The sequence below is a fragment of the Lathyrus oleraceus genome, chromosome 4 (assembly GCF_024323335.1).
Source record: "Lathyrus oleraceus cultivar Zhongwan6 chromosome 4, CAAS_Psat_ZW6_1.0, whole genome shotgun sequence".
NCBI classification, from domain to species: domain Eukaryota; kingdom Viridiplantae; phylum Streptophyta; class Magnoliopsida; order Fabales; family Fabaceae; genus Lathyrus; species Lathyrus oleraceus.
In genome coordinates this window covers 492,791,964-492,805,383 of record NC_066582.1, presented here as the reverse complement: position 1 = coordinate 492,805,383, position 13,420 = coordinate 492,791,964, and the positions used below count along the sequence as shown (strand labels likewise).

General features: G+C 33.8%; 1 protein-coding gene across 4 annotated transcripts in view; it reads right to left on the bottom strand.

The window, feature by feature from the left end:
- The window catches only part of LOC127076635 (uncharacterized), a 41,257-nt gene extending 28,099 nt beyond the window's left edge, over positions 1 to 13,158 (bottom strand). For 2 of the 4 annotated variants that reach the window (XM_051018340.1, XM_051018341.1), the window contains exons 1-14: positions 12,855 to 13,158; positions 11,702 to 11,782; positions 10,518 to 10,655; positions 8,206 to 8,316; positions 8,071 to 8,121; positions 7,873 to 7,973; positions 6,433 to 6,526; positions 5,662 to 5,793; positions 4,907 to 5,161; positions 4,729 to 4,807; positions 3,263 to 3,354; positions 3,074 to 3,157; positions 1,810 to 1,884; positions 1,002 to 1,049 (exon numbers count right to left, since the gene is read on the bottom strand). In XM_051018340.1, the coding sequence (XP_050874297.1) occupies positions 1,002 to 1,049; positions 1,810 to 1,884; positions 3,074 to 3,157; positions 3,263 to 3,354; positions 4,729 to 4,807; positions 4,907 to 5,161; positions 5,662 to 5,793; positions 6,433 to 6,526; positions 7,873 to 7,973; positions 8,071 to 8,121; positions 8,206 to 8,316; positions 10,518 to 10,655; positions 11,702 to 11,782; positions 12,855 to 13,019 (1,506 nt within the window). In that variant the 5' untranslated portion in view covers positions 13,020 to 13,158. Of the gene's footprint in view, positions 1 to 1,001; positions 1,050 to 1,809; positions 1,885 to 3,073; positions 3,158 to 3,262; positions 3,355 to 4,728; positions 4,815 to 4,906; positions 5,162 to 5,661; positions 5,794 to 6,432; positions 6,527 to 7,872; positions 7,974 to 8,070; positions 8,122 to 8,205; positions 8,317 to 10,517; positions 10,656 to 11,701; positions 11,783 to 12,854 lie in introns of those variants that run through there. The other 2 variants (XM_051018339.1, XM_051018342.1) reach the window with 2 other exon arrangements.
- Between the last annotated feature and the right edge of the window lie 262 nt (positions 13,159 to 13,420).

Genomic DNA, 13,420 nt, shown 5'->3' with positions numbered 1-13,420 from the left:
GGTGTAAGTTTAGTCAGTCAATTCATGCACCAACCAAAGGAGGTTCATTTACAAATTGCGCTCCGAATTGTGCAATATTTAAAAGGAACTCCAAGTAGAGGAATTTTGTTTGAACGAAATGGAAGTGAGTCTTGAAGCATATAGTGATGCTGATTATGCAGGGTCAGTTGTGGATAGAAGATCAACTATAGGACATCGTACTTTTCTGGGTGGGAATCTTGTGACTTGGAAGAGCAAAAAATAAAGTGTTGTATCTAGATCTAGTGCTGAAGCAGAATTTAGAGCAATGATACAAGGGATATGTGAACTACTTTGCCTAAAAATGATATTAGAAGACTTGAAGATAGAGTGATGAATCAATGAGACTTTATTGTGATAATAAATCTGCTATTAGCATAGCCCATAATCCAGTACAGCATGATAGAACCAAATATATTGAAGTTGACAGACACTTCATCAAAGAAAGGTTAGATAGTGGTCTTATTTGCACTCTTTTAAGGGGTTGAACAACAATAACTTTTAAAGAATTATTTCCAAACTGAAAATGATAAGATATTCATTCACCAGCTTGAGGGGAAGTGTTGTAAATAAGTTATTTTTACTATTATTAGTAGTAATTTATATTCGGACTTTTAGTCCATTAGTTAGGCTCATTAGATTAGAATAGTCTTCTATAAAGAGATTAGTGCTTGTAATTTTAACATGCTTGAAATATACTATTCAGTTCCAAACAATTTATCTAATTTTCTAATTACTAAATCTGTAATTAACTCTGCTGAGCTGTCAGTCAATTGTCACTTAGTTACTCCTTTCCTATCTCTATATAAAGAGAACTATGTACTCATTTTAGGAACAATGAATGCAATATGAAATTCTGATCTGATTCTAACTGAATTCTCTATTTCTATCACATTCTGTCATGAAAAAAACACATTGATTTTACCATTTCTCTCTTTTCGCCCTTGTCCAACACAAAATATGAGCAAGAGAAATAAAAGAACCTGGATTATACCAAAAAGATCCTCCAAAAGCTCCAGAGCAAGATCAACCTATTCAAATTAAGCCCACAGATGACAAAGCAGACAATGTTTGAATAATAATTAATGACTAGACATAAGTTCATTCATGGCAATCTGCTTTCTGTGTCAATTTTGATATAAAAGAACTAGTAAAAGCATAAATAGCCTAAGGAGCAAAGTATGGGATCCTCAAAAATAAAATAAAATAAAATAAAATAAGTAAAAATACCAAATGGAGCAAACAAAACATGTATGCTTCAAACCCAAATAGAAACCCAACATGCCAATGGAGCCATGTACGTTGACAAATGACACTTAAATAGACAGCCAATTTCAAACCCAAATAGAAACCCAATGTACAATCTTATTCATTACCAGATGCTAAGCCAAAAAGAAGCCATCCTAACAAAATGAGCATTGCAATCCTACATATCTACCAAAACCATATAGTAGTATCTTAGATTTCATGTCGCCGTTTAAAGTTACCCTTCTTACAAAACTATTAAAGAAATTACCAAAATGGGTCCAAAGATCACTAGCATAGTAGCATGCCTCACATTCACCATGAGGCTGAACACAATCAACATTGTATTTCATAAGGAAAAACCATTAGAATATATATAAGAACATTGAGTAACTTATTTTGAGTAAGCACCAAATAAAACATGCAAGTACTATGATGGGGATGATGATGGCGGTGATCTTGATAAAAACGTAATAATAGAAAAAACTATCAGGGCCGAAACATCATAAAATATCTTAAAATATGCGGAATCAAGCTCTAGCATACCTTTGCAATCACTTGAGTAATCCATGGTGCTAGTACACCAGAGCATAGATCAATAAGCACACAAGCAGCCCTAGCCTACACAAAATTTATGGCCATATCAGCTACAAACCCAAGATAAACTATTTTATGCAGAACATGAAATTCAGTGTGATGGTTTTAGCAACTGTCACCTCAGCATTATATATATTATCACTGATATCAATTATTCTATTTATATTACTTTTCAGGTCTCATTTACTCAACTTATGGGTCTTCTAATTCAGATAAAACAAATAGATCTCATGACCCTTTTAGAGTTTTTCAATACATATTCTTTTCGAATATCTAAATCATACAAAAACACAGAATAAAGACAATGCGTAGGTTCACTGGCCACATAAGGTCCTTTCATCTAGTATGTGGTGTTTGTCATGTTTGTTCAAAAGCTGTGCCTCGTAGTCTTACATTGTTCTGATTTGGAATAAGATTAGATGAATGGTTCCATTGAGGTGTACAGCAAATGGTCTATGTGATTATGTGAGGGCAAGGACAGTGTTGTCAAATAGCAGTTATAGCGGTGCTATAGCACTACTCCCTCCGTACCAATTTATAAGCAAAAAAACATTTTTCTTCTAACAAATTATAAGAAACAACATCAAATTTATTTCATTTAACCATTTTATTATAAAAAAAATCATCTTTTCTAAAGCAAAATTAAATGCAAATTGCATTTAATTTGGTTTCTCTCTCATAGTTTCAATAAACAACAATCAATCAAAATTATTTTTATATATTTCCATAAAACATATTTCAAAAAAGACACAAAAATTTAAACTTTTTTAATAAGTGTGAAATATTCATTTTTTGCTTATAAATTGGTACGAAGTAGTATAGCGTAGTGGAATTTGAACATATCGCTATTGTCCTACAATACACTACTTAATACGAGACTTGGTCAGATTGCGGCTATAGCAGTGTAGCATAGAGGAATTCTAACAATCACTATTTTCTGCAATCCGCGATTAACACCATTGGGGTATTTTGCAAACAAGTGCATTAAAGGATTGTGCATTATATCTATCATCGTAACGATTTTCTTTGTTTATCTATAGAAACCATTTCCAACCTCTAATAAAAATTTACTGCATCAAAAGCTCAGAATAGAGTCATACAGTTGACATAAGATGCGATACATTTATGCGGATTACAAATCAAGCATAACGTAACATTAAAATAAATAAGTTGACATCCACATTTAAAGTTTAGAAATAGCTGGTTGACTAACGTGAGATGGTGAATACGAAGATAGATAACCAGCACAAGCATGAAGAAGGGAGCGATGGGTAGCTGATGTTGCTGTAACAATAATCTGCACACATGAAACATAAGCAGGAAAATCATGTTTTAATACACCAAAAGGAACACATTAGAAACATCTAGTTAGGTGGGTCTATGAAAGCTTTTCAAATATAACCTGAGATAAGGCCTGTTGTACAATAGGTTGATTCCACTGAGAAAACGAGTTGTCCACAACATCAAAAGAATTGCTCAACAATGGGCGTAAAGCTATAAAAAATCCAACAATGCAAAAACCAAACATCAAATAATGTGGCTTTGATATACGAAATAATGGCAGCGATACAATTTTACTAATAAGAAAAGTGAAGATCTAGCTAGATACTTGTTGTTTCATGTAAAATAAAAATTTATAGGAAAATAATCAAATTAAGAACTACTCAATCATAATTCCATTTTTAGAGCACTTCACTCAAATGAGCAAAAATCCCTCACTCTCACATGTGATTCTCAACGTCGAAATGTAAAACAAAATGTTAAGTCACTAATAATTTGGGACGGAGGGACATTAATGATACATTGTTTGAATAAGATATGAAATGAGTGGAACTGACAACTACTCAATCATAATTCCATTTTTAGAGCACTTCACTCAAATGAGCAAAAATCTCTCACTCTCACATGTGATTCTCAACGTCGAAATGTAAAACAAATGAAACTCAATGTTCACACAACTGATTTAGGAAAGTATAATTTTCATATAAAAAACTAAATTAAGAATGAACACAAATCTCTTACTTTCACTAACAAGATCTTCTATATCACAATGCCAAACAACATAAACTTGATGTTGACCTAATATTAATGGATAGCCCTTGTCTTTTCACTTGGTGTTTTGAAGATAACAAATATGCATCACACTTGCCATTTCACTACTTAGAGCTCCATTTGAATTTCACATCAATATTTAAAATGCAGTGCAAAATTTCTAGACCTCCAACACCTCAGCCTCGCCACCCACCCTTTCCTCTCCCAAAAAAAAATGAAAAGAAAAGCCCTCCGCCTTCTCTCCTCCATTTTCCAAGATCAACTTACACTAACATGGCATTCCCATGTGTGATGATAAGCATACAGCACTAAAACCATGGCAATCAATGCTTCTTTTTACTCCCTCCGTTTCAAAATAACTGCCGTCCTATGTTTTTTCCATACATGTTAAGAAAAGTTATAATAAACTAAAGAACTTTGCAGTTTTACAAAATAATATCTATTAACTATTGGTTGTTAGTCGTTTTAATAGATGTATAGATATATAATGACTTGAAAGAAGGGCATGCATAAATGTATAGAGGATAATGACTTGAAAGTAGAGAAAACAATATTAATTTAGGGGTAGAGTTGGAAAAAATACCAACCACATTGGAAAAGTAAATCGACAATTATTTTGGAACATTTTTTATGTTAAAACGATAATTATTTTGGAACAGAATGAGTGATTTGCAAACATTATCATTTTCTTGAGGAATTAGGATGGACAATGCAATTACAAAAAATATTTGTATTTCATAATGATGCGCAAAGTCGCTTCATTATGCTGTGACCCTGTTACTGAACCCAAGAGCAATTTAGTAGTAAAACTCAAACCTGGCAGCAGAGCTTGTACAAGCGGCAGAGCAGCCCAAAATTCTGAAATTCTCTCAGCCATCTTGCTGCAAAGAACGGGCTGCAAACTGCAGAGTGTTAAACAATGTACATAAAAGGCTGCAAACATTGACATTAAAATTGACACAAGGGAATTATATAACATTTAATTGGTACAAACCTGAGCTGCACAAGAATAAAGAACATGTAAGATCCCTTCTTCCACGGCCCCAATATCCAATACATTAAGATAGCTGAAATTCCAATGCTCATCTGGCATTCTGAACTCCTCGCCAAACAGGTTCGAGTAATCAACTAAAGTGCAAAGACTAGTAAGTTCCAATTTTGATTTCTCCTCCGAAGGGTCAGTAAGTTCATTTTGAGGGTATGACACATTTTGCTCTGGATCAATGAGTTTCTGCATGATTCTAGATGCCTGGAATAAAGGAAACATACAACACATAAGGACAGATAAAGCCCATAATTCAGATACAAAAAGACAAGGGGATTTCTTATCCCACCCTATAGGGTGGAAAAACACCCTATGGAAAACCCAAAATGCCCCTCAGATTTCGGAGATGCATCTCCGAACGCACCTGTCTTAAGTCAAAACGTTACAACTGATCCGGAGATGCATCTCCGAAATATTTCAAAACACACCACATGCATCCCACTGAGCCAGACCAACATATTTTGTAAACACGAATCCGGAGATGCATCTTCGTAGTTTTTTCACATTAAGTCAGACTTCTATTGACTTAGGGTACGTCTGGGATGCATCGCCAGATTTTAGGGGCATATTTGTATTTTCACGTGGTGCCCTAGTAATACATAAGATGCACTAAGAAATCTCCAAAGACAAAGATAGACATTTCCCCAATAAAGTTTAAAATAAGATTGAGTTTAAATATACAGATAATTAAGAGTGATAAATACCATCCTACAGACAGAGCTCAGATCACAATCTTTGTAAGCCTTTCTCAGCAGCATAAAAATTGCATCTGGCCGTAAAACCATGGAACGATACGCAGACAAATTGAAAGATGATGCACTTCGTGATCTCCTTGGCTGTGTATAAAAAATTAAGGGAGGAGGTGAGCTATACAGCAAGAAAGACAAACACCTAACAATACATACAGAAAATAAGAAAGCAAATAGAAGCATGGTTATTAGTATCTTATGATACATGTGGTATCGTGATTTTATAGAAAACTGATCCCAATGAATCCCTAGTGTGTACTTATTTTGTACTTGAAAACAAATCTTGCATCCTGATTCAATATGATGAATATCGATCCATTCTAATGAATCTCTATCTAAACTGAGGGTAGTCAAATACTTTTCGCCAACTTTGTATAGCCAACCACTTTTCCTTTGTCACTTGATTCATTACTTGAATCTTGAATTATTTTAAGGTTCGTATATATTATAATTTAGCTAGGTCACCTGTTTAGTATGTATCTTACTATTCATAAGATTTGGTTCACGATATGGAAAATAGTTTCCCCAATTTACGATATGAACCTCAATTTGATAAACATGAACAGAAGTACAAAAAACATCGATGGGATTAAGAAATTAAAACAGCAAGATTAATACATAATGGAAATGCAATTTGGTATTCAATGTGAACAACTAACGTTAAAATGCTATGGGGAGACACATATAATGGTATATCAGAGGAAATAAAAGGTTGTAGAAGCTTACCTCAAAGTTAGAGGAAACAGTTAGGGCCGGTGACAGTTGACTACTTTTGTAGACTTCAGAGTCGGTGATATTGCCCGGATGCTTTGAAGTTGTCCTGTAAAAATACACAAATAGTTTGTGCTAAAGCAAATAGGAATAGGAAAATGGTCAATGCGCGCGCGAACACATACGCACTAATTGGATTTGTACTTCCGGAGCTTCTGTTTGTTTGGATGCCAAAAAAAACACGTAATATGAAAGGAATAAATAAAAGAGAATGGAAATAGAAGATAAACTCTAAGTTGTTTTGATGAATATAAATAGAAAATTAATATTGTCTAAAACTTTTCTTCACTTATTTGAATGAGTAGAAAGAAGCAACTAAAAATAACAAATGACAAGTTTATTTTTTGTGACTGGAATTTAAATTCAAGTAGTCGATAACTGTCACGGATAACTTACGCTGTTCAAACAGGTTTCCACATTTTTCGCCTACAACATATATTACCTCTAGTTATCTTCATGTCTCTCTTTATGCACCTCTAGTTACCAGTTCTTAAATACTCATCATTATGGCAATCTAATTGCACCTAGTATCATGCAGTTCATGGTGCAATGCAAAAGCAAATGCATTACGTAGATGCAGGAAAGAGGAAATAAAAAAGGAAGTGTGGTATGGAGAATGGCAACGTGAGAAAAACGGAAAATGCCTACTCTTTCACTCCATGTCTCGCCTATTTTTAAGAGATTTTTTCCATCCATAAAAATTCTCTCCCTATTTCTCTGCTATCTATCTCTTCCTTATTTATCTCTTCTGTAAATCAACTAACCCATACAGCGTTATAGTTAAGATACAGTGATTTTACCTAGTCTTTCCTGAAAAACATCAATTATGTTCCAGAACCATGTAAGACATAGTTATTTTCCACAAAGAACCTATACCAAGCAATATCTTGCTAATCAGAGTCAACTGCATGGATAATTGGTACCATTGGGCTCTACTATAAGCGAAATTATCAATTAAATCATTACAACTAAGGCCACTTTTAGAGGTTTCCCCTAAACTTCTGCGGTCTGTTCTTGTCGCCGAATTCCAAGCGCGAAATTAAACACACTTTAGGGATGCAATGGCGGACGCAACAGCTGCACCTCTAGTCTGGTTTGCACTGCCGCATGTGGGGGAAGCCATGCACTGTCTGCATCCACCCACCACAATCATGCCGCCCCAGACCGCTATTGACAATATAATTTTAGAATAATGATGAATAAATATTACATGAACTTTAGAAACATTTTTTATGAGAAACTATCCAAGTATCACCATTTCCACATCTAAACAATGACCCCGATTCTAGTTTAAAATATCAGGAATTATCATTAACAAAACAAATCCAAACCAAATCAAACTTCCCACTGGTGACAAATAATTGGACATGAAGAGGATATAAAAAGCAAACAAACCTTCCATTCGCCACATGAAGAATGGGATAAAAAGGACCCACTAGCATGGCAAGAAATCGTAGGTTAGATTCAGGATTATCTGGAAAGCTTGCAAGGTCTGTCTGCAGTTTTATATAAAATGCTGAATGGAATAAAACAAATTGGAAAGAAGATAGCATCATGAATAAATTAACTAAACTAAATTGTTCCCATGTTTACCTCAAGTTGAGGAAGAAATACTAGTAACCGGCTTGTCATGTCTTGCAGCAACTACAAATAAAACATCAGAAAGGAAACCCAAACAAATAATAACAGAAATAAACTACATTATAAGCACAGCTAAATGTAATTAACCTGGAGATGCATATCATGAGGATCCTGTTTATGAGATAGAATGTGTGGTAGCAAGTAATTAACAACTGGTTGAAATTCAGCTTCAAGACCAGCCACAGAAACTCCTATTAGCTGCAAGAGAAGACAGGTAAAAACAACCTTAGAAATGACAGATGACAACATGTGGAACACCACTTTTATATAAAAGAAATTGTATTAGAAATAGAAAGAGAAAACTAAAAAATGGAGGATAGAGAATACTTGAAATAGATATAGATAACTAAAACATATACAGAGAAACAAAAGTCAAATAAACTAAACAATGTGAGCTGTCCAAAATCAGAGCAACAGAAGAATCATTTCAAGTGCTTTAGAGTAGCAAACAGTCCAAAATTTTGTCAATATGTATTTCATGAGAAGTTTTATCATCTACAATGTTTCTAGTTGTGAGGCAGATATAGTATGAGGCATTTTCAATAAAATGATCTTGGAATTTTAGGTGTGCATCAATTTTGAATCAACAGAGGAATTTAAGTGCAGCATTGCATTGATTTGCTTCAAATGTGATGGCACTTTACCATATATAGAGTCTCCTTCAGCCCAACTATATTCTTTTTATCATTTTATGAAAGTATGAAACTGAATTTTTATGTAAAAAAGTAAAAGAAATTTCACAGAGAAGATACTCATGTGTACAGAACCACAGAGAAAGTGCAACACAATATGCCACCTAAAAGGAAAAAAGAAATGGACTTGGCAAAGATAAGAGCCATTTACCCACGATAACACTTTCCTTACTTGAAAATGAGAAACTGCCGATGGTCATGTATGGACAAGAAAAGGAGGGCAATTCAACTTAGCAAGCTAGGAAGTTCAATCCAGACCAAGAAAAAGTAGGTTTTGGTCGAGGGAACTTGGTGTTTACAAAACACTACTTCATTTGGATACTTTAATGGTAAACACCAGAGTTGTGGAGTTACAATCTGATCATCACCCTATCTCACTCAAGCCTCAGAAAATCCATTTATTAAGAATGGCTCTTTTACACAACTGAATTCACAGAAGTTAGGAAAGTAGTCCCACATTAGATTCGGGGAGGATCTTTTGATAAGATTTAGAGATATTCCTTTTTTGATACTTTCCTCGATTGTGACTGTTTCCTTTTTAGATTTCATTTGGATAATATTTTGGGTGTTCAAAATCAATTATATGATGAGTAGAGTTGATTTTAACATAAGTGAAAATATTTTAGATATTCTGTTGAGCAGGATTAATCTAGGTGTGAAACATGCCAAATATTCAAAGTCATGCCTATATTTATACTTCAAAAGTGATTCTATTTAACCATCCTAAAAGAATCCCTTCTAAGTTCGAACTCATCTTGAAATATGATTCCCATACAGAAATCAATATCTTTAACATTGATTGTTACAGAATCAATTATTTCAACAGGAATATTTCAAAAATGAATACTACTATCCCCAAATTCAAAAAAAAAAAAAACTCTATCTTGTTTGTATTCTTCTTTTCAATGTCCCCCACTAAGCTTCCTTACAGCACTACAGATCCAAAATCTATTGGAATTTCCATTTTCCCCCAACACTTGAGTGATAGATGATGAAATTATAGGGAAAAAGATGGAATCAGGGAAAAGAGAGAAGACATTACTCTGAATAACTGACATTTGAATGATTATTTGGTCAAAAATATTAATCTAATGCTCCTAGTCATACTAATATTCCAGGCCACGTACACCTTTGTAACTAGCACAGACCAACGAAATAACATGGCTAATAACATGATAAAATTGCAAACAAATAATTACTCAAATAAATAGAACTGAAATTCCATTCGGTTAAAATTAAAGGGGTTTAGATATAGCTAGAAAAAGAAAGAGAATTGAGATCAAACACACTGAAATAAATATTTACTTGGTTTGAGATTGTGTGTTGCATTGCATCCACAAATCGCTAATTCCTATTTAACTAATATAGACTTATTATACTGATTATAAATGGAAAGAAATCATGGAATATAAGGAAACATGAAACCATTTCTTGGAGGTAATCCAAAAATGCTATATTTATTGAAAGACTTGGGGTAACAAAATGATGGTTGATAAAATTAATTCTGAAGTGGGTAGAATTAATTCTAATGCAAATGATCAAGAAGCTTGATGCTTTCAAAATCATTAGTGTCTTACTATCTTATTTTAACATATAACCTAATGCAAATGAACACAAAAAATCTAACATTACAGTTACTACAGAATTTAACTTCAGAACAATAACAAATGATGAAGAGTAAAATATGGAAAAGAAATAATATTATACCTGAACAAAGAAAATAGCAATGGGATTTCCTCGCAAACAAGATATTCTCACATATTGACATGGAGTGTAATTTGTAGGGTAGGTCATGTCACGTCTGGGCGCATCGCAACGTGGGCGAACTTTTTGAAAGGTCTCTGGCTAGAAAGCAAATAAGAACCAATAAAGCAAGCACCGCAATATTATCCAGCTTGGAAAAGGCATAACTAAAAGCATAAACAAGTCATATCTAATAGAAGAGGAAGGAAAATAATCAATATAGCATCATTTGCAAAAAAATATATATATATAAAGTAATTGCTGGAGCATATATTCACATTAATAATGCATCTTTATTAAAAACTGAAGAGAAATTACTGAACACTGTGTAGACAAGAAAATGGCATGCACATCAAGTATAATTTTTTTCACAATCAATTATTTGCTAATCTTTATTTAATAAGCATAACTTAATAATTATAAATGACCTGTCCTCCGAGAAAGAATTCAAAAAACATGTGTCCTTTTGACAATATCATGAGTCTGTAAAACAACAGGAGCCTATACCACAAGTATACAGAAACCCGAAATAAAAGAATGATCAGACTTCTTAAGATCTTATCAGATTGAGCATACCTAAGTTTCAACAAAAACACAAAAATATTAATTACAGACATTATCATTTATTCCATCAACCGTTACCGGCCGAGACCACCATTTTTGTTTTTAAAAGATGTGATGCAAAACAACAGGAGCCTATACCACAAGTATACAGAAACCCGAAATAAAAGAATGATCAGACTTCTTAAGATCTTATCAGATTGAGCATACCTAAGTTTCAACAAAAACACAAAAACAAAAAAATATTAATTACAGACATTATCATTTATTCCATCAACCGTTACCGGTCGAGACCACCATTTTTGTTTTTAAAAGATGTGATGCAAAAAAGGTCAATTTAATAGAATTTGTGTACTAGGAGTTACAAACTGACAGTGTGGCACCGTACTTTTGTGAGGTACATCTTACATTGCATCATCTGATTATATATACGACAATCCCCCCCCCCCCCCCCCTTCTTGCTAAAGCATTGATGGGAAGCCAAAGATGGTCCCAAAACATAAGTTCTATTAATCTATAAACTACAAATGAGAAGAATAGTATCAACTGGCAGTGGTAATTAATTTAACAAACTGTCAGCCACTAACCTTGTACCGCAAACCCACTGCAATTTCCCACTCGAGCACAGACTTGTTGTAAACCCGTATATGCGACAACAAGCAAGGCTCCTACAACAAAGAAAACAACACAAATACAATTCAAGTTCGCAAAACGACATAAATAAGTACTATATAAGTAATCATATTAATCCGGCATGGTATGATAAACCTAGTAGCACCGACACCTCTAAAAAATGGTGTGTCCGTGTTGGAAACTGACACCTACCCCGACACATGTAGTTACCTCTAATTATTCATTTTTCAAATTATTACTGGTGTTACCCTGTCGGTGTCATGTTTGGCGTATCCGTGCTTCATAACTATAAACTTTTCGACTTCACCCCACTATGTTGTTGACACTTGCAAAAATCCTATAGTTTTTCTCAGTTTATTAAAACATGACTCAGCATGATAGAACGTCAAAGTAAATTCATCCTTCACAACTTCAGCACTCTATCAACACTGGCAAAATAATTATAATTCAAGTAAAAATGACATATTCCAGAAAATCCATTCAGAATGCTCTCAACTTCACCACTCAATCGACACTAGTAAAATAACTAAAATGAAAACGATATACTCCCTAGAATCCATAGAGAATACTCTCTCAATCAGTTTAAATTTGATTATCATATTTCAGCACGATATCATATTATCATATTTATGACAGCAAATTCATTGTTCTCAACTCCACCACTCTACCGGCACTTGCAAAATAAATACAACTAAAGTGAAAATGATAAACTCAATAAAATCCATTGCTAATACTCTCTCAGTTCATTTAAATTTGACTATGATGTTTCAGCTTGATATCAAAAATATCACAGTAAATCCATCGCTCTCAACTTCATCACTCTATCAACACTTGCAAAATAAATATAACTAAAGTGAAAATGATAAACTCCATAAAATCCATTGAGAATACTCTTTCAGCTAATTTAAATTTGACTATAATGTTTCAACTTCATCACTCTATCAACACTCTCAAAATACCTAAAATTGCAGTTGCAGAAACTCAATTGAAGTTGATTTAACAAAATCAAGATCGATTAATAGAAATTCAGCACGAACACTAGAAAAACCTAAGCAAAATTTCAACCATTAAAAACCAAATGAGAGAGAAAGGAGAGAAGGAACGAACATTGAGTTCGAGTAGAATCCACTCCTTGGTGTTGGTGGCGGTGGACCAGTGAGAACGGAGGTCGGAGTCGAGAACGTTGATAGCCTTCTGTGAGGGAGATTCTCTGGACATGGCTTTGACCTTGAATTGAAGAGGCTTCGCGCGAGGCTCTAACTCCACCTCCATTTTTTCTTTTTCGTTGTTTGATCAATTACATTCACTGTAGTTTCTCTGTCTGAATATGAATCACACTCACTCGCATCCTTTTATATTACGACACTGCGGAACACTACTAGTAGAAGACTAGAAATGAAACTCACTACACTGGCCTAGCCTAAGCGGCCAAGGACTGTTTGGTAAATCCATAATGTAGTTCATTTTTAATTATTGGCATTATTATTTATAGCTTTGTAAATTGTAATTGATAGAAAAAAGTAATTTGATTTATAAGGTCTGACTTTGGCATTATTTTTGGAAGGGTTGGTGTTCTGCATTATTGTTATTGACAAAGTTGAAAGTTGTAGTAAATTCTGAAAATATATCTTTGGAAATTTTTAACGTTTGGATTTCTAGGAACCGGAGATGCA